Source organism: Crassostrea angulata, chromosome 2 (assembly GCF_025612915.1).
Source record: "Crassostrea angulata isolate pt1a10 chromosome 2, ASM2561291v2, whole genome shotgun sequence".
Classification (NCBI taxonomy): Eukaryota; Metazoa; Mollusca; class Bivalvia; order Ostreida; family Ostreidae; genus Magallana; species Magallana angulata.
The window spans coordinates 23,782,482-23,810,055 of NC_069112.1; the positions used below are offsets into that span (position 1 = coordinate 23,782,482).

The following is a 27,574-nucleotide window of genomic DNA, read 5'->3' on the forward strand; positions in this document are numbered from 1 at the left end:
TCACTTCAAAGACCAGCGTATCTCCACATTTTTTTAAATTAAATTGGAAAGCATACGACATGGTCCTGGTAAAATATTTTACATTTTTCTGCTTTGCAGTAGGAATTATTCCCTTTTATTGTGAATCAAATCAATTCCACAACCGGAGTTTATATGGGACCAAGATAAATACGAGTCCAAAATCATCATGTTTGCGATTCAACAATATCCATCTTGTTGGACTATGCCTTCAGACGTGCATGGCTAATGTGGGTATTTATTACATGTTAAGTTACAACAAAGATCAACAGGCGTGTCTGTGTTGTACTGATTTCTCTGGAAGTGAAATAACTGATCCATCCTGGAAGACTTATGAAATAAGTAAGTATAAGCCTATCTTTAAGTTTCTTCACTTCGGAGATTTGGTATTTCGAAGAAGGTTGTAATGTTAATATATTTGGCGAGAATATTATTCATAAGACAAAGAAACCGGTCTCATTTATAATTTTGACTTTGAAAAGAAATTGTATGTTAAAATATCTATGTTCTAATGGATCTAACAACAAAAACTTTTGACTTGTTTGATTTTATGCATTTCTCAGGTTCAATTGACGTTCGGTTGATATATAAATTACTATTATTGTGGTATATATGAAATAGATTGGCAATTTTAATGCAATAAAATATTGCATAAATATTAATACATGTATGTTCTTTTCTTAATTTTGCGCTACGAGCTACCTCAAATTACTTGATAAAGAACAAAATAAAGTGTTTTTTTTAAAGACTATAAAGTTTAAGTTCACATAAGTTATTTAATACATTTAGATATGCTTAAATGTACATGAGATCCAAAAGAGATAATACAACATGTGTACGTATAATGTTGACATAATATATTAGTCCTACTATATGCAGAACCTGTAAACCATTTTTATTCGCGTGCGAAAAGTTTTCACGAGGTTCGCGAGATAGTTTATGTCGCGAAAGAGTTACTGTAGTTTTCTCGAACCAGTTCATCTCCAGTAACTTTGTTACTATAAATAGATACATCCAGTGCAAAAATAAACATCATATATCTGACCCTAGATGGGTATCCTTTAATTCTATGATCAAATTCTGTTCATTCTTGAGACTTGCTGCCACAGGTTTTTTTTTTCCATATTTGCATTATTTTCTCGAAAACATGCCCTTAATAGAACAAAAATTAAATCATCGCAAATAAAAATTGGTTTAGAGTAAATATTTGGGCATTCATTTACTTTGGTACTAACAATACCTGAACGGTTATTTAAGAAAGACATTTGCAAACCTTGAAAACATACATGTTTTTTCTTCACATTGTGTTTATACATTACAGCAATTTTTTATTTGATTTTTCAGTTTTCTGTTACAAGGGTTTTGACGACAAAATAGCAAGGAACTGTTTGAAATACATCCCAGAGGCGATAACTTATCCGGAAGCCGAAGCCCGTTGCCGAAAAGATGGCGGTGCCCTTTTCAAAGTTGATTCTCGGACGAAATTTGATATACTAAAAGAATACATTGGTATGTTTGGATTTTGTATTTTTCAAGATAAAAAATAATCGTTGGTATCAAGAGACATTTCTTACGTAAACAAGTTTACAATAAAAGGCTTAATGTAAATGATTTTAACTCTCAATAATGTAACTAACCAAATAACCTTCTATGGATATGGACAGTAAAGACAGTTCCGTCAGGTTTATGTCGTAAAGAAATAGTTCAATACTGATTTAGAAAAAACAACAATCAATGAGTGTGTGGTTTCCGTTGCAACCACACCCACATAAAACGTATCAAGACATTTTTTTAATCAGTCTGATATAGTGTTACTGGTTCCAATTCTCAAGACAAACTATGTTATGTTATTAGCAAAAATGCTTAATCGCTGTTTTTTTTTTTATAAGGAATGGAGCTTATCATTTTGGACGATCCTGTGTAACATTAATACAGGAAGCGTGCCATAGTTGTATCATGAGCTGCTTCTTGTACATGTACAATTGACAGGATATGAATTTCTTGTCGCAACATATTTGGTCTAAATTTAGCAGAACCTGTTCACGAGCTAAAATTAAATACATTTCGACGAAGCGTCTTGGTAAACAAGACTAGCTCATAATAATTTCACAGAAGCAGACGATCAGACAACAGACTACAACAGATGCACTTTAGATGAAATATTTTTAAAAAGGATTATTAATAGAGACATGGACACAACTTTTTATCAAGTTATATTGTTTCTTCAATTTTAACACTAACAATGCCTTATTAACATGGTTTGAACGGCCATGCATCATCAATTTAGTTTTATGCAATATTAAGAGGTTACAATTCTTTGTTATGTAAATAAAGTCGGTACCTTATTTCTGACAATACCGGTGTATTCAACATGCTTGTATGTTACCAAAATCAAGACACAATCTTTGTGTATATAACTTGAGCTCCATATCTCGATTTCAAGATCAAAACTTACTTTGAAATATGTGCTTATTTTCAAAAAGCATTACTTACGCATACAAACAACAAATATTGAATAGCAAAATTTGAAAGAAATATAGAAAATTTTGACTACGCCCCTTTTATGAACGTGATGGTTCAATGTATTTCTGAATATCAGAGAGCCATATATACGCATTATAAACAACATAAATTGAATTGTAAAATTGTACAATTTTTTTTTTCTGTTTTATAATTTTCCTTCGAACTTTTGAATTTGAACACTGTTCGTTATCACCGCATGTCATTTTTAAGAAAGTGATGGTTCAATGTTATGCAGTTAAAGACCTTTAAATCATATTCTAGGTCCAGCTTCTGCAATAAATAACATCGAAACATGGATACAGGCAAAGAAAACTGCAGGAAATTGGTTGTTTGATGACGGCACTGCAATGCGTAGTGACTCATGTCCGTTTATGAACAGCAATGTACCAGGGGAAATTCGACTTAGGTTTAATACAAAATATTTAAAATGCCTCGACAATTCTGAAAGCACTACTTATGACTATATATGTGAATACAGGTACACGTACCATCACCTTTTTGGAAAATGAAAATTGGCCATTGCTAATGAGAATTACAATTTCAACATAATGTATAAAAGTTTCGAGCTTAAAATATTAGATGTGTGCCTGTGTTTATAATCAATAACATGTCAAAAACTTTATATTATGACGTCATCGTTCAAAATAAGTAACCAATGTTTAACACAATATCATCATGTGCATATTTCTAGTAAGATCATGACATTTTGTTTTAGATTTGATTTTGATTTAGACAAAATTATTCTTTTTAGCACATCATTTAAATTTTTTTGTGTATATCTATCTCGACAAACATGCATCAGCTTATGTCTTATTTTTGTTTTAAATGATATGTATTCCAAAATGCTGGATCAAATAAAAATGTAAAATGTATAGTACGAACACGGATATAGCGAAATGTGTTGTACAGTTACCGATAAATTTTCTAACAAATCTTTGGAACATTTACGGTTATTTCAAATTCGGATGTAGCAAATTTACCGATATAAAGTAAATACAATCTTGTACTAGGTCGCATGCTGACTGACGTTTTTTACACATATTGTTAGACAATAATTAACCTATTCTCTACGGAATTTTCCGTTTTTTAACCGATCTCAACAGCAGAGGATGCTCACATCTTCCTAGGCACCTAATCCTATCTATCTTTTTGGAGGTCAGTGTTGCTCTGCTATGAATTTGTATTTAGTTTTATGGATTTTTGAGATGGTTGACGGTTTTTTATTGGCATTTTTTCATTCAACTGATTTTGAGTCCCGTAAAGGTGATTAATGACAAAATTTAACACTTTTATAACGAATTTCTTTACAGTTTAAAAAGTATTCACTACCATTTAACAAAAAAGTTTGAATAAATTGATTTTCACAAAAATGCTTAAATTTGCAATTAGATTACTTAAGGTATCAGAAGAATTTATTTAAAATCTGACCGTAATTAGCAGAAATTGTTGTCTGGTGAAAAAAAAAAAACATGTAGAAAGTGAAGTAGCTTCTGTTATTATAACAATTTCGAATACGGTTATAACGATTAATGGATGTAACAAAGTAAATCCATTAGTCCCTGAGACTTCATTATGTCCGAGCATTAATTTGCAAGAAAACAAACATTTCCGACAATTCTTTTTATAATGACATCCGCCTTAAGGCAAACCCACCCACCCCCCTCCGAAAAAGTAATCAAACCAAAAACTCACCAACCGAAAATTTAAAAAAAAAACAAGAGATGTTTGTGAAACACTTATGCCCCCTCCCTTTGAAAAATCCACAAAGAAAATGAACGTTAACCGAAAATATTTTACTAAGGCCAAGGCTCTGTCATAAATTGCTCTATCATACCCAAAATCGAACTTGACCTAGATATTTTATAGATATTGTCATGATAAACCTGTATGCCAAATTTCATTTCAACATGTTCATCCCTTGCAAAGAACATGAGCGGAAACTGCAAACAACTGGAATTTTTCTTCGTCCAAGGGCCATAACTCTGTCGAAAATTGCTCGATCGTACCCAATATCGAACTTGATCTAGATATTATCATGATAAACCTTTATACCGAATTTCATTCCAACATGTTTATCCTTTGTGAAGAAAACGAGCAGAAACTGCAAATAACTGGAATTTGTCTACGTCCAAGGGCCATAACTTTGTCGAGAATTGCTCAATCGTACCCAATATCGAACATGACCTATATATTATCATGATAATCCTGTATACCAAATTTCATTACAATATTTTAATCCTCTCTGAAGATAATGAACGGAAACCATTGGTGGACCGACCGACCGACAGACAGTAGCAAAGCAATATGCCCTCCCTTCTTCGAAGGGGGGCAAAATCAAAAGTAATAAACATAGGTTAAACGATTTCAAAAGTCAATTTCAAAGTTCAGTTTTAAGGTAAGAGTAATAAGGAACATTGGAGCATATTTTAGATGGAACATTACATTTTATTCAGGCTTTTAACAGATAAATGTTTTCTTTTATTGTGAATCCAATATAAAACAAATACAAATTAGAATCTATACTTCATGACAATGCATTAAACAGAAACATCATTTATTTCTGATCAATTTAAATGGTCTTTCATAAAAATAAAATCCTTCTTAAAGGGAGCTTTTAAAGTAAATGGGATGAACAAATAGTTTCTGTAGAGGTAAATGGATGAGTAAATAATTACATTTCGTAAAGAAAATACCACTAAAACCGGATTAAAAGTAACTGAAAAAAAATTCAACAAAACTAGTAAGCGCTCTGTTATTGATCATCATGATCTTTTTTAAGAAAATTAATATGAATGAGTCATTTACTTGTTTGCTCATTCATTACGTATGAATAGTTTATATTTTGTTATCATGTACATGTATACTTCGCGTATTTATTTTTCAGAAAGGTATTTAAGTTAATGGAAACGTATTCAGTTCAACTGACAATAAACGATGAATTCTTTGAATATATTCGTTAATACAAAAAGGGATGTAGCTAAAAAAAATCACATATATCATACAAACAGCATTTTCTATAGTGTTCTGGTCTGCACTCTCCTGATCCTAATTGTATCCTTATACAAATTTCCTGTTTCAATAATACAAATATTAGTCACAATAATTCATTAATATTAAAATATCGTTTGAGAAAAATACATTGTGTAAGATACTTTTCATGTTTCTTTGTTTAAAATTATTAGATCAATGTCGATAATATCGGCGAGAAATCGCTCCTTAGATTAGCTGATGAATTAATATTGAACATATAAGTTAATTTATATAAGATATAAGCATGACATATTGGATTCGTGTCAAAACTTTGTTATTTACATGATGTCTGTGTTTTAATTGTGTATGATCCCAATACATACATTTGGAATTTATTCAACTATTTCATATTCTCAGATGACCATTATTAATATATGCCATTAAAATAATATATAATCCTGACTTGAGTTTATTTGTTACCAATGAACAAATTGGTGAGGTCCACAGATTGCAAAAGAATCCTCAATTCAAAAGGCTAAAACGCAAAATTGGTCTCAGAAGCGAGATATTAAATTCACAACATTCTATTCAGAAGTTGGATATTAAAAACACATTAACAATATACATTTTGTTTGGGCATTGCCTTCAAATCCTAATAGGGGATTTATTAGAAGTTAAGCTACAGCAAAGATCAGAAGGACTGTTTTTTGAAAAGAGACAACCAGCGAGGTGGAAAAATAAAAGCCTTTGAGAACATATTTATGTTTAAAATCAATAGATATGATACAAGTTTCAAAGGAAGGCCAAGGATATAGAAAAAAGTCTGTAATTAAATTGGTTAGCAGCCTAGTAAGGTGTTACCGAGTATCGAACCAGGAGATAATTGACACGTCACTTCGAATAAACCTGACTCAAATATATAAATCAAAATAGATCATTACTAACTAATTGTTAATCATAAGACTTAAAATTTTGTACCATTAATATATATAATAATATAAACCTGCACAAAATGCATCGGTTTGTATATCTCTGCGTTTGCATTCATCTATTAGCGGTTGAATCACTTCAATGTAACAATATGTACGGTGTAAGGAAATATATTTACCCTAAGTCTTCATGCTGGAGGATCGACAATGTGCACTGTGTTGGACAATGCTTCCAGCTGTGTCTGGCTAACCTGGGTATCCATTACTTGTTCAGTTACGACGGAGATCTACTTGTCTGTCTGTGCTGTGTTGATTTTTCTGGAAATGATTTAATTGGTCCATCCTGGAAAACGTATGAGACAAGTAAGCATATATAAGTCATAGTTATAAGAAATAAACATGTTTAAATAATTTAAAAAAATGTTTTAACCAATGATACAGCATCATTATGATCAAATAAATTTCACAGAAAGAAACATGTATTTATGTATTATAATATCGCTATAAAACTTCACCTTATGGCATGGTCAGATTTATTTATTTTTTTTATTTTGTTAACAAATTATACGTTTTGAAGACTAAACATAATTTTGGCTCATTGTTCTTATGTATTTTAATTTTCTGTCTTCAATATTTTAAACTGTAAAAACTACGATATTGTATATTGCTTTGTGTGACAACTGTTTTCGAAAGTCTAAAATTGAATCGCCAGAATGTTTAGAGGAGGGAAATTTAAAACGTATCTATCTTGTTCCATGGAGAATATTATTTTTATGCTCCCCTTCGAAGAAGGGAGCATATATTGCTTTGCTTATGTCTGTCAGTCGATCAACCAATAGTTTCTGTTCATTTTCTTCGCAGATGTTGCACATATTGAAATAAAATCTGGTATACAGATTTGTTATAATAAAATCTACATTAAGTTCGATTTTGGGTACGAATGTGCTATTTTTGAGAGAGTTATGCCCCTCGAAGTTAGATAATTCCACTCTTTTACAGTTTCCGTTCATTTCCTTTTCGGAGATGAAAGTGTTATGCAGATTTATCATAATAATGTCCAGATCAAGTGCAATTTTGGTAACAATTGAGCAATTTTCGTTTAACTCAGCCTCTGAATATAACATGTAGTTAATTTGCATGTTGTATGCAATGCAGAGGTTTTTCCAGTCTTCTATAGAAAACAAATATGCACTAAATATGCCTCAAAACAATTCGCGTATTGTGGGTACGTATTATTTCAGCGACGACTTGGATGTAGGTGTATTAGTATCCGAATTAAGAATTCGTGAATAAACTTTAGTTAGCTTTCAGAAACGTTTTGCTAAATGTTGTCTTTATGAATTATGGATTTGTTGCACGTTTTTTTCATGGTTATACTTTATTTTGTAGCTTATTGTTCAGATGGTGGTGGAATTGATGAGCACCAGATCTGTCTTAAGTACTTGCCATTAGAAGTCACTTATTTAGAAGCAGAGAACAGATGTCACCGGGAAGGCGGTGCCCTTTTCAAACTGGATTCACAGCAGAAATACAATTTGTTTCAAGAATTTCTTGGTACATTGAATATTTAATCAGTAACGTTTTAAAGTACTCGATTTTTTATTTGATTTTAAAGTTTCTTCTCATGGATGTCATCATTTTATGAGTGATTTATTACAAACATGTATACTAGAATTTAGGCATGCGTGCATTAATTGAGAACATAGAACATTATTTGAGAAAATTCGTTTTCTTAAAATCTTGAATCAAAAGCAAATTAAATGATATGCGAAATAGTTGAATGGTATTTAATTTTTTTTAACATAAAAATTTATTTTGATCACGTTTTTCCTCAATGTCAATATATTGATTTGAATTTACTCTTCCGCCGATGGTTTGGTATGCATATGAAATGCGCAAGAACTTTTTCAAGTTTTAAAGTTTACAATAACATAATTTGTACTGTGGTACAAACACTCTTCGTCCTTTACACTCTTCTACATTATCTGGTTTATGTTACATTGTATATTCGTATATTTATTAGTGTATTTCCATATACTTTTGGTTTTAATCACAATTCAATAACCAACCCCAAAACCACCATTAAAGGTACACAAAATCAAAGGCGCCAAAGACTTTACGGTTGCGCAAGTTCTATATATTTATGTTATTCTGGTGATAGATATCAGTCGGGTACAATGTATATACAATGAAAAAAAACATTCAATTCTCTCTCAATTTACTACTATTAAAGCACGAAAATCGAGTCTACAGAAAATGTATTATGTTGGTTGAAATTGAATGATTGCTAAACTGTCATTAATTCATTCAAGAAAAATGAATAATATCATTTAAAATTGAAATGTAATCTTTTTTTTACGTTTGTAGATATCAACATATTGGTAAAATTATTTTGAATCATTAAAACTTAGGTTTCATAATAATCAATACATTTGAAAACGTATACTGTAATTATTCTTTTTTTAGTAATAAGTAATTTCGGGATCTTATAGAAAAAAATGACCGGTTTCAGTGCTTCTATATCTGTTCTCGATTTTTTCTTGATTTATTACACACACTATTTTTAGGTCCAAATGCTCAACATCAAGATATACAAGTATGGATTCAGGCCGAGAAAACAGGAGGAGTGTGGTACTTTGACGATGGCTCTGTAATGCCAAGTGGCATATGTCCTCTTGTCACCAGCAATTCCTTAAACGAAAGCCGCCTCCGATTTCGAGTAAAAGACAAAATTTGTGAAGATAACAATGGAATAAATTTGTATAATCATACATGTGAATATAAACGCTATAAATATAGATGAATTCGATATACTTTCATGGTCTGTAATGTTAAAGCTGAACACCGCTCGTAAATAGGCACCGTCACACAGATACCTGGTATATAAACCCTTTGATTTCGTTACACCCGATTGCACACCTGAACCTCGTGGCCGACATGTAGTATTCCTTTCGTGGTCTTTAGATTTTATGCATTTTTTTCTTATCTTATGTTCATTTTCTGTTCGTAAATGATGCATTGACCAATTTAGTTGATGTTAGTATTCTCATGGCTTCAAAAAGTGCGTAAAATTTGATAATTTCATCGCGACCGGGTAACAGGGCGAGGCAAAATGTACGTCCACACAGGTGAGACCTCTACAGCGAAGTACTTTGAACTGTTTAGAGGTCTGTCCCTTATATAAGGGTTGTAGGGACAGCCGTGATTAAAGAGAATTATGGCGGACAGTGCCTATTTACGAGCGGTGTTATTGGTGAAAATAATGTGCTATATGCGTATATACAAATTTTAAAACGCAGCACTGTTAAGGCTTACTATGAAAATATCAGCGGATTAAAACGTTCATAAAACGATGCATATTTTATATCACAATATTTATGAAAAGTTTTTTCATCATGATATAAATGTTATATTAAATGAAACAGAATAGTGAATGCTACTTTGTGTGACACTTTGTGGTCCCCTGAATTGATAGCCACGCGTGACATTTGTCGATCATTCTCCCGAATGGAGATCACAAACAAATTTCAATATTACAAGGGTATATCCTTATTTGAATTAAAAATTTAAACGATAATTTAATTCTACTTTTCTGGTAGATTCTGTTAAGTGCCGCTGCTTTGTATAAAGTTCATCTTTTATTAGAATAAATATCAAAGAAATAAGCTCCGGTTGGAATTTATTTGACATTTGCTTAATATTTTAAATATTTATTAATCAATTCTATAAATTTCATCGAAGCAGCAGCATTTCTAATAAATTACACATTCCTTAAATTCATATCCGAAAGATCGTAATGATCTGTTTAGCGTATGCCCTTGTAAAAAGCGGATGTAGATAGGCTCCCCGATGTCAAACACTTAGAACTTGTACATTAAACACTCTAGACAAGAAATTATACACGCTCTAAAAAAACACATGCCGAGTTAAAACAAGCATAATAGATAAGATTTAATGGTATACTAATTGTTTTTAGATTATGGTCGGCGCGAACACAAAATAATGCTTAACAGTGCTGCGAATGTCTCAAAGTTAAGTTTTAAGCTAATGGATAAGTTCAAAGTTAATAAGGTTTGCTCTTTTCAGTCAATGCCATTTAGATAATGTACCTACATATTTTTTTTAGAATTAAAAATAATGCACGTTTTGTGTCTGAATCTTTTAAATACAGCATCACAACTACTTTTGAGTGTTTTTAAAAGAACTTATTTTTAATAATTCCTCGACTGTTTTCTATGTATTTGTTATAACGGTTTTCTCTGTATGTACTCGCTTTGCTGAGGTACCGGGGAATAAAGGATCTTCGGGGACTTCGAAATAAAACCAAATATTGAAATAAGGCCAAAATATAAAGTTTATTAATTTAGATCGCAAATGTCAAAGGTCAAACTCACAATATAAACAGTTCTTAAAATTGACAATTAAAGATAACATAAAATGAAAATATATTTACCTTCGAAATAAAACCAAATATTGAAATAAGGCCAAAATATAAAGTTTATTAATTTAGATCGCAAATGTCAAAGGTGACAATTTGCGTTTGGCTTTTGGTTTTATTTCGACGATAATTACAAAGTCACGCCCATAAAGTTAATCCCGAAATATAAAATATAATTGGATATTTAATTACTTATGGGCGTGGATAAAAATGAAACGAACAGGTAACAATCATTATAATTAGTGTTAATAACCACTGTTCAAATTATGTAATTAAGACGCTCACAGGTGCCAGGTAAGATGTCAAAACAGGTTGAATTATGTAATTAAAATACTAAGCAGTCCTGTGAGGCTTATTTAACAATTGACGTTAATTTGAAAATTAAAGAAATAAGTAATTAAAGATTTCGACATAAAAAATAATATTTACTAATTATTAAGTAAAATCATTATTGTGACATTTGCATATTCCTTTTTTTTTTCTTTTTTTTCTATTTTAAAAACGTAAATACAAAATAATTTATCTACAAATTAAGAACATAACATTATTAAAATAGCATTTGATATAAATAAAATATACACAAAATATACAGGGTAAGTGAAATATAACAAGATATCTGTGAGCCAATGCTCACTAGTGATACCCCCGCTCTGATGTGAATATGCAAAATAAGCAAAGTCGACATTTAACAGAAAGCTGGCATCCGATTGGTACAGAAATATATCCAACAATATGGCATGCCTAAACAAATAGTGTGTTAAAATTTCAAGCATCTACGATAAACAGCTGCTGAGAAATCTTTGACGAAAATTTGTTTGAAAATTTTGGCTAAAATAAACAAAGTACTCATTTAACAGGAAGATGACGTCCGAATGGTACAAAAATAAATCCCACAATATGGCATGCCTTAACAAACACTGTGTAAAAATTTCAAGCATCTCCGATAAATAGCTGCTGAAAAATCTTTGACGAAAATTTGTTTGAAAATTTTGGCAAAAAATAAACAAAGTCATTATTTAACAGGATGTTGACGTCTGATAGATACAAAAATATATCCCACGATAATGCATGCCAAAACAAATAGTGTGTTAAAATTTCAAGCATCTGCGAAAACTAGCTGCTGAGAAATCTTTGACGAAAATTTGTTTGAAAATTTTGGCTAAAAATAAACGAAGTCGTCATTTAACAGGAAGTTGACGTTTGATTGGTACAAAAATACATCCCACGATATAGCATGCCTATACAAATACTGTGTAAAAATTTCAAGCATCTGCGATAAACAGTTGCTGAGAAATCTTTGACGAAAATTTGTTTGAAAATTTTGGTTAAAAAATAAGCAAAGTCGTCATTTAACAGGAAGTTGACGTCCGATTGATACAAAAATATATCCCACAATATGGCATGCCTAAACAAATAGTGTATTAAAATTTCAAGCATCTGCAATAAATAGCTGCTGAGAATTCTTTGACGGAAATTTGTTTGAAAATTTTGGCAAAAAATAAACGAAGTCGTCATTTAACAGGAAGTTGACGTTTGATTGGTACAAAAATACATCCCACGATATAGCATGCCTATACAAATACTGTGTAAAAATTTCAAGCATCTGCGATAAACAGTTGCTGAGAAATCTTTGACGAAAATTTGTTTGAAAATTTTGGTTAAAAAATAAGCAAAGTCGTCATTTAACATGAAGTTGACGTCCGATTGGTACAAAAATATATCCCACGATATGGCATGCCTTAACAAACACTGTGTTAAAATTTCAAGCATCTGCGATAAATAGTTGCTGAGATAAATGCGACAGAAATTTTTGTTACGGACGGACAGACAGACGGACAGACAGACAGACGGACGGACAGACGGACGGACAGACAGACACACAAGGGTAAAACAGTATACCCCCTCTCCTTCGGAGCGGGGGTATAAAAATATAAACAAAATATATACACGGAGCATAAAATTCTGTAACAATGCTCCCCCTGCTCGAACAAATTGATGCCTCCTGGCATCCTAATATATACAAACAAGGAAATAAATGAGCAGAGCATATTATGTGACATATTAAAGAATAAAACATAATATGTCTAAAAAGTATATACACATCAATAGAAATTCCGATGTGCAATCCAAGGAATAGTCGACTCTGAAACATGAATAATAGTATAAATATTGAATGAAAAGTATAATATCTTGAATTGAAATAAATTAATCTTCACTGAATATATATGAAGAAATACTTTAAGTGAAACACTGTTATTAGCCATCGAATGGCGAATGTCCATCACAATCACATTGAAAAAGTTTCTTCGAAACATATCGCACAATTCTTGACACACGTGTAGTTTATTATATAAACGTATTGTCCATTGGAAATAAGTCTTTGGAAGCCACGATAATGTCCGTTAATGATTCTGCTGCAACGCTTTTGTTTGAAATTGACATAGTACACAATAACACGATAATAATACATATTAAAAAGAAATACCGAAGTACTATAAACATGATGATTGATTTGCATTATAATGTATTAAAACAATATGATTAGATATGGAAAATAGAACTTGTAATCAACTTTCAAAGAATATGAATATAGCTTAAGAAGAACATAGGAATTAAAGATGAATTTAAATGTAGAGATTAAATCTATAATTACTGTCACTTGACGCATGAAAGGAACCAATAACGATGTTACAAATTCAAAATTACTTTACGCACTGGAAAATCAAAATACAACTACAGTTCACGCATATGAAAGTATGATCCACACATTTGGGATATGAAGCGAAATTTAGTGTCATTATTATCATAAGCTGGAAAACGGAATTACGAATGCTCATTTTTTTACGCACTTGTAATTCAACGTGACATAATACTAATCACGCATTTAGAATAACGATTCACGCACTGGGATTCAAATGAATAACGATTCACGCACTGGGAATCTTGAATGAAAATTATGAATCACGCACTTGGAATCTGTATAAAAACTTTTGATTCACGCACTGGGAATGGGAATCTTGAATGAAACTATGATTCACGCACTGGGAATCTTGAATGAAAATTATGATTCACGCACTGGGAATCTGTAAAATAAACTTTTGATTCACGCACTGGGAATCTTGAATGAAACATATGATGGTAGAATATAACAAACATTCCATACCCCGACCGATTTTCTGAAATTGTAAATATTAGCCATAGACAAAACAACATTAAGGTGAACATGTTGCCTACAAAGAAAATAGGGAAGTTTGAGAAAGGATGCCAAAGTAAGAATGAATGAATTGTATACGAAAAACAGAAAGTACTGCGCAATACTAATTTAAAATGTTTGACGTATAAAAAAAAGACATTCTATAAAAATAAAGAATAGTTTTTGATAGTAGGAACATGCAACTCAAAGAAGTTTATGGGGCGATCTATTACTACAGAAATCATAGTAATCAGGTCATATCGGGTAGCAGTAAACTAATGCAATGAACGTAGATTGATTAGAAAATATTTTGTTTCCTGACGTTTTCCAAGGACAGTAACTTCGAAATTAATCAAAACTGAATTTCATTATAATAGAAAAAAAAATATTTAAAAACTGCATGACTGTATGGAAAAAGATACAAAATGTCATGATAGGTTTAAAACGGTAACTATCCATGGTCAGAAACTCGATTCCTCATAACCTCAGCTGCATCCAAATGAGCACTAGTATGTCCATAGGACTTCGTCATAATGAAGCTTTCATTTCCTGACTTCATCCTGAATGACTGACCTTTATAGTATTGTCACAAAGTCCCTTAGAAACATCAGGTTTGAATTTACATCTTAGTCTTTGAATTCCATGGATCTGTGTTCAAATCGGTTCTCCGCCACTTGTTACAACGGTTTTCTCTGTATGTACTCGCTTTGCTGAGGTACCGGGGAATAAAGGATCTTCGGGGACTTCGAAATAAAACCAAATATTGAAATAAGGCCAAAATATAAAGTTTATTAATTTAGATCGCAAATGTCAAAGGTCAAACTCACAATATAAACAGTTCTTAAAATTGACAATTAAAGATAACATAAAATGAAAATATATTTACCTTCGAAATAAAACCAAATATTGAAATAAGGCCAAAATATAAAGTTTATTAATTTAGATCGCAAATGTCAAAGGTGACAATTTGCGTTTGGCTTTTGGTTTTATTTCGACGATAATTACAAAGTCACGCCCATAAAGTTAATCCCGAAATATAAAATATAATTGGATATTTAATTACTTATGGGCGTGGATAAAAATGAAACGAACAGGTAACAATCAATATAATTAGTGTTAATAACCACTGTTCAAATTATGTAATTAAGACGCTCACAGGTGCCAGGTAAGATGTCAAAACAGGTTGAATTATGTAATTAAAATACTAAGCAGTCCTGTGAGGCTTATTTAACAATTGACGTTAATTTGAAAATTAAAGAAATAAGTAATTAAAGATTTCGACATAAAAAATAATATTTACTAATTATTAAGTAAAATCATTATTGTGACATTTGCATATTCCTTTTTTTTTTCTTTTTTTTCTATTTTAAAAACGTATATACAAAATAATTTATCTACAAATTAAGAACATAACATTATTAAAATAGCATTTGATATAAATAAAATATACACAAAATATACAGGGTAAGTGATATATAAAAATATAAACAAAATATATACACGGAGCATAAAATTCTGTAACATATTCGTCAGAGAAGCTGTTTCAGTGAATTGTCTTATTATTATAATTGATTGTTGAAACAAACAGCATTAAAATAAGGTTTATCTCTGTGACAATACAACTGTTTACAGGGTTATTTTCACCCCGTGTTATTTTTGACATTTTTCACTTGCCAATTTAAATTCGTCTAAGCAAGTTGTTTTCAAGAGAGATTATTTGAGACACTTGAGTTTACCCAGCATTAAATTCGCCCGCTGACAACAAGACGAAAGGGGGGAAACTAGAAGTGACAAAAATATAAAGGGGGTGGGGGGCAAATATTTTCTTGTATACAATATCCTTAAGACATCAACAAACTTTTTTTCTGAATTTCGTAGTATTATGCACGTCTACACACTGTGTTCTAAAAACGTACCTACAAACGTTTAGGAAATTCCACGCGACGGGTTAAAAAAGCTGTTTATGTAAAGTATACAAGTTGCTGTCCTTTAAAAAAGGACTACAATACGTGGACCATTTGCATGTGTTTCCAACGAAAACGTGAAAGCCTTAAAATTATCAGAGATTCCACCCACTCTCGCCCCCTGCTTTTATTACCACTAAATTTGTGCGTTGTATTACGTATATGTACAGCCCTGACATTTTATCTCAGAATTTAAAGGGTTCATACTTCTAAGATAATTATGATATATCTATTAATGAAGTTTGCATGTATAGTATCAGGCATTCGGCGAAATCTACTACTGTTAACCAACTTTTATTCGCCTGCGAAAAATTTCCACGAGGTTCGCGAGGGCCTCGTTGTCGCGAATATTTCTCGCAGCGCGAACCATTCGTTGTCGTATGGTTGTTATAGTAAGACTGGTATGGAGAACGCTTGGCCGCGAACAATAGTCGTAGCAAACCAATTTATCAGAAGTAAATCGCGAAATAAAGTAGTCGCGAATAATAGTAGGTTTACGGTATTTGCGCACACATTACGATTTGCACTACTTTGTTAACTATGCAGTGACAGATTTGTGTAAATTAATTTATTTTGATACATTTTTCTTGAGATTTAAACTTTTATACAGTGACATAATTATTCAATCATACTTAAATGCTTAACAAATTTTAATCGGGAAGTTCTCTAGTCTCGCCTACTATAAAAGTAAAGTTAAGTTACATGTATATTCGGAAAACAGCAAAACATTGCTAATATGCTATTTGATGCATGTTGTAGTTTCGGCATAACATTAACTTATTTCATAATAGCGAGCGCAGCTCGCCGGCGCGCAGCGCCGGCTAGCGAAGCGAGCTCTAAGAACCAGTGTGCGCGGGAAAAAGAACGAGCTAAACCTACAGTTCATCAAACAAAATTTTTTGTCTACGTCCCATAATGCTCTCTAATGTTTTCACCCGTGGTGCTATGCCAAAAATGGCCGATTTTTAACTCGCAATTTACGGTGTCTTAAGGTTTGAAGACACGTTTAGAGTACCGCATATGCTTTGGCGAGACTCAAGAGATTTGTTACTTGCTTCCATAACTTCGTATTGAGTCAATATATGTAAACAAAGACGAACAAAGTTATGAATGACGTCACAGTGCTCTCGCGCTATATTTCCCGCGATAAATTTAGAGGTGGATCAAACATCTGTAATGCGTGTCTTAGCTATTTCAGTATAGACTGCGATACCTGTCTTATTGACATATGATTTGTTCTTTTTTTAATATAGAGATTATTTAAATATATACTAGCAAGAGCCATACTTTACTGTCATATCGATTCATTTTTAAGCTAATTGCGCATGCATGATGTACAGTAGGCAGGTAAGTATATGAGTAGGGAGGAAAATTCAATAGGATATTTTGAACTAAATAAAAAGGAATAAAGAGAAAAAATAAACAGTTAAAAAATTTATGTAAATATTGCATATAGTCAAACCATTGAATTTAAAAGTGGGAAATTACACACCTACAAACAGGGACCAGGCTCTCTCTCTCTCTCTCTCTCTCTCTCTCTCTCTCTCTCTCTCTCTCTCTCTCTCTCTGGAGAGGGATAGGGGGTTGCGCTGAATGTATCATGACCATTAAAATTAGTACTTTTGCCCCGGTTTACTTAGGCCTATAAAAAAAATTTGTGTGTTTAGGGTAACACTGATGAAAAAAATAAGGTTAGGTAGGTCGGGATTTTTTTTTTATCATATTTTTTATGCATGAATCCTAAGAGTGTTTGTTTGTGTCATATTTAAAAATGGGTTTTTAATAGAAATGATATAAAAATCACAATCTGATAAAAACAGACATCTAAAAATAGTAGGATCGGGGAATTTTTGTAGGTTAGGTAGGGCTACCCTAAACACGCAACTTTTTTTTCTAGGCCTTATTGTAGAGAAATAATCTCTCAAAAATTCTTTGACGTTCGTTGATGCAAGGTACATGTATGTGTAATTCTTGCTGCGCTCGCCAGAACGGTAGCACCGTAAAACATATTACTGACATTTCATATCAAAGCCGATCATTTCTTTGAAAGGAATACTTTGTTTCTGTACTGTTTACCGACAACTTTACAATTACAGCGCCTTTGAACTTATGTGTGCATATGGCATGTAATCCCGATCCCGATACAGATAAACGTGTGCTTGCCTGGTTCCCCGAGCTACCCATTACGCACAGGAACCAGGCTAGCTCATGCGCAGGCTGAATTTTCCCCATAGCATCCGGTTTAACCTCGCTTATATATTTTCTGCGTGGACCTCAGGGTCCACGCAATAAGCCGAAAGCTGTAAAAGATATAGGACGAAAACTGTCCATTCCATGAGAGAAAAACTGACCGAGGACCGTAGGGTGGTGTTTAGTTCTTCCCGTGTTTTAAGAATGAACCTGTTGACGATGCCGATAAATATATTATTTTAAAATTTACACAATAAAACTAGTCTTGCGTAGAACTTTCTTTTGTCACCTTTAGGATTATCATAGTTTTAGGTACATGTCTGTGCATGGGTTTAAAAAAAACTGTATTGTGAACATTTCATATTCATTCAATCTTCTACTTAGCTACACAAATAAATGATTTCTCTTATAGGGAGAACATTTCTTTATTCAATAATATTCAACGATGCAAAAAAGTACTGGGTAAACTGATGCTGATCGATATGATTTTCGGGATATAGACGGCGAAAATGCTGTGCCAAATTCTGATATGATTTCCAAAATCAATAAATTTTGACAAGATTATTCAACCAAAAGAAAAAACTCAAAATGCAGCATTTGTTTAGGGGTGTAAAGAAGGTATAGGGTCAAGGTTTAATTTTAACACTTAAAATGTAGTCCATATGATAGAAAATTAACTTTAAGATTAAGTTTTTCTTTGGTTAAAAGAAATTACTAAGTGTTCCGAAAAGGGATGTATCAGTTCATCGACTTGACGCACATTTTTGCAGGGAATCAATCTGTTTTGCAGGGAATCAGTTTGTTTACGGCGATTCTCAGTGAATCGGCAAAATATATCTAATTACTTTTATAAAGTAAAAAATAAGTAGAGGCATAATATAAACTATTATTGAACGGGCCGTCATACCACTGACAGCAACTTACACATGTAACGTGTTATTGATTTTATAGCTAGCCGGAGTACTCATCACCACAAAGATTCACGTCAATTTCATAGTTCTACAACTGTGAATGTGCAATTAACCGTAAGTGTACTTTGTCCATTTTTATTTAAAAATGAAATTTATATGAATGCAATAACGATGGCTTGATTTTCGTCAATTAAAAAGTTCAGCTGAAGTGATGTCATATGGACCACAAATCGGACTCGACGAAACTGGATAAAGTCGGGTGTCACATCTGTTCGGCATGGTGGGGCAGCTGAAAGTGCTAAGCAACATCAAAAATGTAATGTACGCTTTTTTCTGCTCCCCACCTTGCCGCAATTCCATTTTCTCCAGCGCTTCTTGGATGCATTCCCTGAAATGATATCCTTTCTTGCCGCTTCTATGTGATCTTGAAAATCTCTTATAGCAGCTGACATCGTTTCCTCCTCTGTCCTTGCGTCAACAATCTTCTTTCAAAAGCGTTTGCATTTCTGGCAAACATCATCGCGAGGAGTGCTGATCTGTATATGGGTCAACCAGATATCTCCATGAGAGATCTTCAGGGTCCGTATATATGTGATTCATCACAGGACTGTAGGTACCTCTGGTGAACTTCTTTTTTCGTGTCTGATGCTGAAAGATATATTGGTGGAATCCCGTCACTTCCTCATGGGGTTGTGTAATGCCGAATCCACTGCCTAGCTTTATATAACGTTTACAGCATTTTCTATTTCTTCAAATTTTAATGCATGTTTTGCCCTTTTCCCGTTGTTACAATACTCTCTTGGGATAGCATCATTTTGTTTCATATAAGTCATATTGACTGATGGCACCTTAAATGAAACTTCATATATCTTTAAAAATTCATCCCTGCATAAACTCACTCCGGAGTAACGCATACGTTCGAATTGAGAGTTATGACCCAAAAGCTTCTTTTTGAAGTGTTTCTATTATAAAAATCTCCTTTTCTCTACTTAGATTCTTTTAAATTCACTCTTCCATTATCAAGACGATTCCGTCAATTCAATTTTGAAAAAGGTTATGCTGTTGTTGAATCCACTCCTCGTAGTTTGTTAATCGTTGACAAGGATATGTAGTATTTAAACCGACATACTTAAATAAAAAAAATAAATACAACACGTTGATTTCTGATTGACGATAACAATGTTTATTATTCAAAATACTGCAATGTACATATTTTGAAAGAACGCAGCTAAAAATCAAACATTTGTGACGTTCTCTGTTTTGTGAAAATTGACATACGTGTGGTAGTGTTGATTTTGCGTGTGATTGTATAAAAAAATATCAATATTGTGATGAAATAAAATAGAATGGGTTCATTTTTTTTCCGCTCACCATCATTTCGTCCTCCATTCATTTTCTTCTGCTGCATGTTACTATTATCGTGTCAAAGATTTTACTTCTGTTTATTTTGTTTTTCTTCTAAATTTTAGCGCGATGTTAATCAAAATACTTTCTCATGGTATGAATATGGCTATTGATTGGAAAAAAAAAAACTTTTATTAGATTCAAATGTGGGTTAATCTCATTTACTGGTTTATCTAAATTCACGAGAGTAAAAACGTCAAATGTCTTAGAGTTTTAGATAATTGAATTTCCTTACCTGTCATCTTTATTTTGCTAAAAGCATTTTCAGGCATTATATACTTATATTTACATTTTTCCAGTGTCATTGCCTGTGATAACACTATGTATCGATTTATATTTTAATAGTTAATCGTACAATGGCTTAAAATTAAATAAATATAGGTAATAAGGAATCATTCTTTGAATATTAAGAGATGATTATTCCGGTCGGGGCATAATCAAATCTATCATAAAGCCTTTCGGGCTTTATTGGATTTGATCACGCCCCGACCGAAATTATCACCTCATAATACTCAAAGAATGATTCCTTATTCCTTATTAAAAGAGAATTAATTTTTATTTGAAAAAATATCTTCTTTGTACACCAACTCAACCGTGAAGCAATTCTAAATGCTTAATTTCATGTCTCTCGCAGAAGGGATTTTGACGCTATTGCGGGGCCAAAATGGACATAATATTTATTGTATTCATGCATTCAAAGTTAAAAGTCTTCAGTCTATTTTCATACAGCAGTTATAAGAACGAAATGCAAATTATATGCAGGAACCATCCAACAAAATTTTAAATTTCATGTTCCTCGGTGTAGGGATTGTGGCTCTTAGAAGCTAAAAATGATCATATTGCGTTAATGTATGCTGTGTTTAAACTCGAAAGAATAATTTTACCGTTAAACCGGGTCCGTAGGACATCTGTCATTTTAACGAGAGAACATTCTATCTATGTTTAAACATCTTCTCTACTTCTACACATCAGTGAAAAAAATCTGAATGCATTATTATGTTGACAATGAAGCCATATACCAAAATTATAAATTTCTTTGAGTAGTGCTTTTAGGTCTCAGACGGGGCCTGAATAGTCATATTGTGTTAATGCATATAGTGTTAAAAATCTTCTTTACTCCCAGACATCGGACAAAAAATCTGCATGTATAATTTTGACAACTGCACTCTATTAACTTACATTTTTGTCACAAAGATAACAGGTTTCACAGTCCTGGTTGCAAAATTCCAAGTAAGTAGGGGTGGTCATTACAATATTTCAGATAATTTTTTTAATTCCAAAATGAAACATGAAAATTCTCCACAGGTCTGGTATGGGCTAATGGTACTCAGATAACCGTGAAGGCCTGTTGGCTTTTTGTCATAAGATGAAATTTATAGTAAGCATTTTATTTTCATTTGTCATGTAGCTTTGCATACATATAGCATTGCGTAGGAATCTCATTGCATTGCATGGAAATCCCGTATCGTACGTAGCATTGCATGTTTCTGAAAAGGACACGAAATGACTGTACTCTACGTATAATAATAAAGTGGTGAACTCACAGAAAGACTTAATTTTTGATGTCAGTGTTTTCCATCCATATTGAATTTCGTTTACTTTATGTAAATTCACCTCCTTTTAAAGTATTGAAACTTTTAGCAGATTAATATCGATTTATTAATTGGAATAAGATGTTATCTTACTTACAGTGTATTCAGTTAATTTTATTAAGTGTAATTGGAAGAGGGAACGAGTATAGTGTCTTTATGGATCGGAATAGGTTTCGTGATGCAAAGCATTACAGCTTACATATTAATTTGTATAATTGCATTAGATTTTTTTCTTTTTCTTCAAATGCTCGCTCGCTACAACAAAACGATTCGATTTTCACCGGCAAGTGTATTAAGTTTGTTTTTACATTTGTGTTATTCGAAGAGGGAGCGACAATAGATTCTTCATGGAGCAAACTAAGTTTCGTGATTCAAAGCATTTCAGCCTACATATCAATTTGTATAAGTCCATTAATTTATATGAATTATAAAAGCCAACCTTTTTTTCTATTTCTTCAAACGCTCACTCGCTGAAAAAAGGATCGATTTTCACCAGCAAGTTCCCTTTTATTTAGAATGAGAATCTGATCATTTTTTTCACATTCTGGATGCATATTTTTTTTAAAATCTTTCGATCGGTACTAAAATCGCGAGGCTTTCCCCCTTATCACAATTAATCATGACATACGTGTGTATAAAAGTTCTTGTAGTGGTAGCATTGCCATCGTTTTCACAGGCTATATTCAAGAAGCATTTCAAAGAGAACCCTTACTTCAGAAACAAACTGTTCGAACACTCTACTCAGTATTTTGCGGAATCTGTGAGCATCTGCTCTTCACACTGTGGACAGTGTTGTGAGTGCTTTGGATTCAACGTTATAAACAAAACATGTCGCGTGCCCGTGTCTTGTGACCCCGGAGTCATCTCGGGTCAAGAAGACGGTTGGATTTACTTCACAGAACATGTGACAGGTAAACGTGTGTATATATTTTTACTCCCGGAAGAATGAATATGATCAACTAACGTTCAATCTACATTCTGGCATAGACAATCTTTAACATTTATTGATAATCTCTTTGTATTATAACTGTTTAACCCTTGTGTGTCTGTCTGTCTGTCCTTCTGTCTTTCTGTTCGTCCGTAACAAACAATTTTGTCGCATTTTTTCAGCAACTTTTTATCACAGATGCTTGAAATTTTAATATTTTTTAGCAATTATTGAATAGTATATATAACATAGTGAAAATGCTTTTGTATATCTAATACTTACTCATTGAGTTTACACATGTTTTATATATCCTCTGAGACAAACGAAAGAAACCGGATACTATTGAAATTTCATCAGCACTCTTAATGTAGCAATCCTCATAAATTACCATTAAGAATCCAAAAAAAACAAATAATTTCTAAAAAGAAGCATGTTTATAATGTTGGTTGTCTAAACGAAATTAAAATTAATACGTAAATATTGATTGTCGATTGTGTTTGCGAGTGATAAAACTACATATCAAAGTCTCATGTATATCAATTGATAATTTCATCTTGGCAGAAGATGGTCAATCCTACTAGATGCCCTTTCCCACCTCTATCTTTTTAGAGGTCCGTATTGATTTGCTTTGAAATCGTTTTTCGCTACATATATTTTTTACATGGTTGATAGTCTCTTATTATCATTTTTCATTCCATAAAAAGTAACATTATTCTCCCTTACATTGCAGAATATTTCTATTGTAATTCTACATACTTTTTTTTTGTTTCAGAAAATTATTTTTGTAATAAAAAACGGATGATCAAATATTGTGCTCCAAATTTTTGCTTTTTTGCACAGAAAACAATTCTTGAGTGTGGCAGTAGGGAAAAAAGAACATTGAATCATTCGAATTCAGGGTGGTTTAATTTTTAGTGATGTTTGTGGGTGCCCTTTCCTATTTATTTACTTCCTGAACAAAAAACAATGCAGAAAGAGGATTTGTCTGAATGAATTTGAAACCCGACGAATTTTCAAGACAAATTCCCACAAATAAGCAAAACCTTACAATCTATGAGAATTGGCACCACGAATAAAAATGATTTCACAGTATTGATTATGCAATTGCTTTCGAAATTAACATTGTTTAAATTTAATCTCCTGATAAAGGTAGAAGAATAGGTAATTTATTCTCAAGTACACGTTGGTAATTACATGGATAAAATGTGGTTTACAGATGAGTTAAAAACGTGCAGTGATCTATACATGGCGGGATACTGTGCTTCCGGTTTCTACACCATTTACCCCTGGAACAAAGAGGAACCACACTATCGCCCTGTAAAAGTTTATTGTGACATGAAGACCAACGATGGAGGATGGACGGTTAGCATTATTTTTATCGAAAATAAATGCTGAATTCGTTGTATATACACGATAAAGCAAAAAATGTGTATTTTTGTATAACGTCGACACACATATTCAGACAAGTATTGACTATTAGTATAAGTATCATATTATTGTTATCATCTCTTTTATTTTCTACCATTTATATAATCAGAATATATCAGGACTGACCTTAAAGGTATTGATTTCAGTATTAATGACGAAACTGGGGATCTTAGTTACAAAATGTGTCCGGCCTCAACTGTAAATTAGTACAATAAAAGATATGTTGAAATCAACAGAGAAAGTTGCATTTTTGAGATTTATACCTAATATGAACTCAGTTTTGTAATGAAAAATTTATTTTTTTTCCGTTACAGGCAATACAAAAGCGCATAACTGGGTCTGTAGATTTTAACAGGATTTGGGATGAGTATAAGATCGGGTTCGGGATTCCAGAGGAAGGTTATTGGATAGGTTAGTGTTTGTATTTGCAGAAGTGTATTAGCAATTGCTATTTCTTAGGCCTTTCAGTGGCGAGTATGCGTGCATTTTCTACTAGGTCCTTTTTGACAAAAAGCAGCCTCAAACGTATAAGGCAGGCATTGATGGGAACATTTATAAGTGTTGATCTATCGGTTGAATTTTGGATCAATATATTTTAATACCATTCTACTATTTTTTTCCAAACAATCATGTGATCTTTAAATAATTTTCGCTTACACGTCTTCCAACGCCCACAAAAACTTTGTTTAATCTGTCATATGATCAAAGAAGTACAATGGTGCACGCAGTATCATTGTTTTGTCTTTCCAGCACAATCAGCTTAACGGGACGGTATTGACGGGTTAAGATGTGGTTGACATGTTTATATTGACAATACTGAGGATTTGTTTACAGAACGTCAAATAGGGGGGTTGCAAACTTATAGGAAAAAGACAACTTTCAAACAGCCGTGAATAAAAACTGCTTGCGATAATATATATGATCCATCATTTTATAATTTTGACTGACAATATGTGTTGTTGCGAGCTCTGTGCTTGCAAATGCGTTTACAAAAATTGTATTTCAGATGCTGCTATAATTAAACAGAGTAATATGAATTGTCTTTAGATATTTCTAACGGTTAAAAAATTGTTTGTCGTTTTTTGTCCATTGTTTTTTTTCGCATTTTAGGCAATGATGCGATATATCAGCTCACGAAAGACAGGAATTTGACGTTATATTCATCGATTACTTTGATGAACAATACCCGACTGTACCAGATATATGAATCATTTTCCATCGCAGATGAAACCAATCAGTATCGATTACACTTAGGCGGAGAAACGCATGGCACTCTAGGTAAAACTAAATAGCTTTATTATTTTTACTTTGGCAAACTTTATTGGAATGGTAATTCCTGGGAAATGAAACAAAAAGCAAAAAAGTTTTCCCTCAAGATGTTTTATCGTATATTAACCTTTATAAGCTCGCAGTACCATGATTGACATTTGATAATACAAAATTTAAGAAATCTAAAATATTCTTTTTAAAGTGTTATATTTAGATTTATTCTAAGCATGCTGTATGCATGGTTACTTTTTCCCAGTATTACACTTGCAAAGGGATTCGACTTGTCTTAATATTGCCCACACAAAGGGGTGTTAAAAGAGAGACATTTTAAGACATAAAAAGTTGCCGAGTCTCACGTTTGCACCCAAACAACATAAGCGAATATAAACGGGGACGAATGTATCCTGGTTAACAGAATACATTATAAAGTAGTTGCCTTTTAAATATTTTATTGCATTCATTACTGTAAAAGTGTTTATTTTCGCGTGGGGTAATTTACACAAGTTAAGCAGTGTGCTTTAAACCGTATAAAATACCCCGCGGGTTCGGTTTAAAAAACTTTTTTTTAAATAAATTGGTAAATCACGCATCCGCGTATTTAATACCCAAGCGCTTTGTTTGACTTTAGAAAACTGAACCATCAGCATAAGTTACCACATTTACATCACGTTCCTTTTTTCATCATTTCTGCTCTACAGGTGATAGTTTGGTAGACACTGCAAACACAGGGAAAACAAACCGAAATCTGCCAGGTATGGCTTTTTCTACTCCAGACCGGGACAACGACCCATCCTCAAGCTTTAATTGTGCTCTCAGTTTTAAAGGAGGGTGGTGGTTCAACAGATGCTATCTTGGCTACCTAAACGGACGATGGGCTCCGAATGTCTGGCAGACGCCGTGGTACCCAACAGTCATGACAGAATTGGAAGTGAAGGAAACCCGAATGATGATAAAATAGATATAGTGAATTGTAACGGGCTAGTCCATTCAAGTTTTAATTTCTTTTTTATCCATTTAAAGAAAAGGTGTATGTTTGAAATTTGAGCATTTTTTTTAACAGGAAATGCATGTATGATTTTTTGTCGACTGTTTATATGATACTTGACCCGTCCAAAGTTTTCCTTCCACTACATTTTGCTTCGGATAGTTGTAAACACATTTGCCCCCAAAATACGTTTATCCACTAGAACGAAAATAGTGAACACTTTCTGATTTTAAAAGCCAGCTTTATTGTTTTGGTTAAATTACACAACCCAAAATACAAAGTCTAAGAGGATTTTGCATCGCAAAAACATACGTGATGATAATATTGCCAGAAACGCAAGCAAGCTGTTGTGTAGGTGGGGTTTTTTTTGTTAATCGGTTTTTAAGATTATTGAATGTATGAAATTTTCCCGCTGTGAGAGACTTTGTTTGTGATGGCATTGAGTCACATGCTTTACACTTTTCCATATTGAATAAAGTAGCACGGACGTAAAACCTCAGTAATCTTCATATTAGTTTTAATCTCTTTAAAGGACTTCTCTTTTTCATTCGATTAGAAGCGCCATTGGCCAAATAGAAGGGAAATCACTTAACTAGTCTTGGACTTAATGACAATTTAAAGTTGTTAATTTGTAAAATACATTTATGACAGAATTTGTGTCAGTCTAAATAATTAGACTATTTGTGAATTTTTTCCAACGCACACACCATAAATAATCGAAAGTAAAATGTTCTGCATTAATAAAGAGAAAAGGTCTCTGTTTGTTTTGGAGTTGCTTCGATGTGTACAAAAGAGTAGCGTTTTAAATGTAAGCTTTACACTTAATATATTA

At 32.6% G+C, this 27,574-nt stretch overlaps 1 protein-coding gene across 1 annotated transcript; it reads left to right on the forward strand.

The window, feature by feature from the left end:
• Positions 1-10: 10 nt before the first annotated feature.
• On the forward strand, positions 11-27,504 carry LOC128173667 (uncharacterized). The gene is made up of 9 exons (XM_052839338.1): positions 11-360; positions 1,363-1,527; positions 7,842-7,994; positions 9,008-9,159; positions 22,809-23,043; positions 24,277-24,422; positions 24,803-24,899; positions 25,599-25,766; positions 26,456-27,504. Exons 1-9 carry the CDS (start codon positions 60-62, stop codon positions 26,713-26,715), a joined length of 1,677 nt encoding a protein of 558 aa, XP_052695298.1. The 5' UTR covers positions 11-59; the 3' UTR covers positions 26,716-27,504.
• Positions 27,505-27,574: the final 70 nt, after the last annotated feature.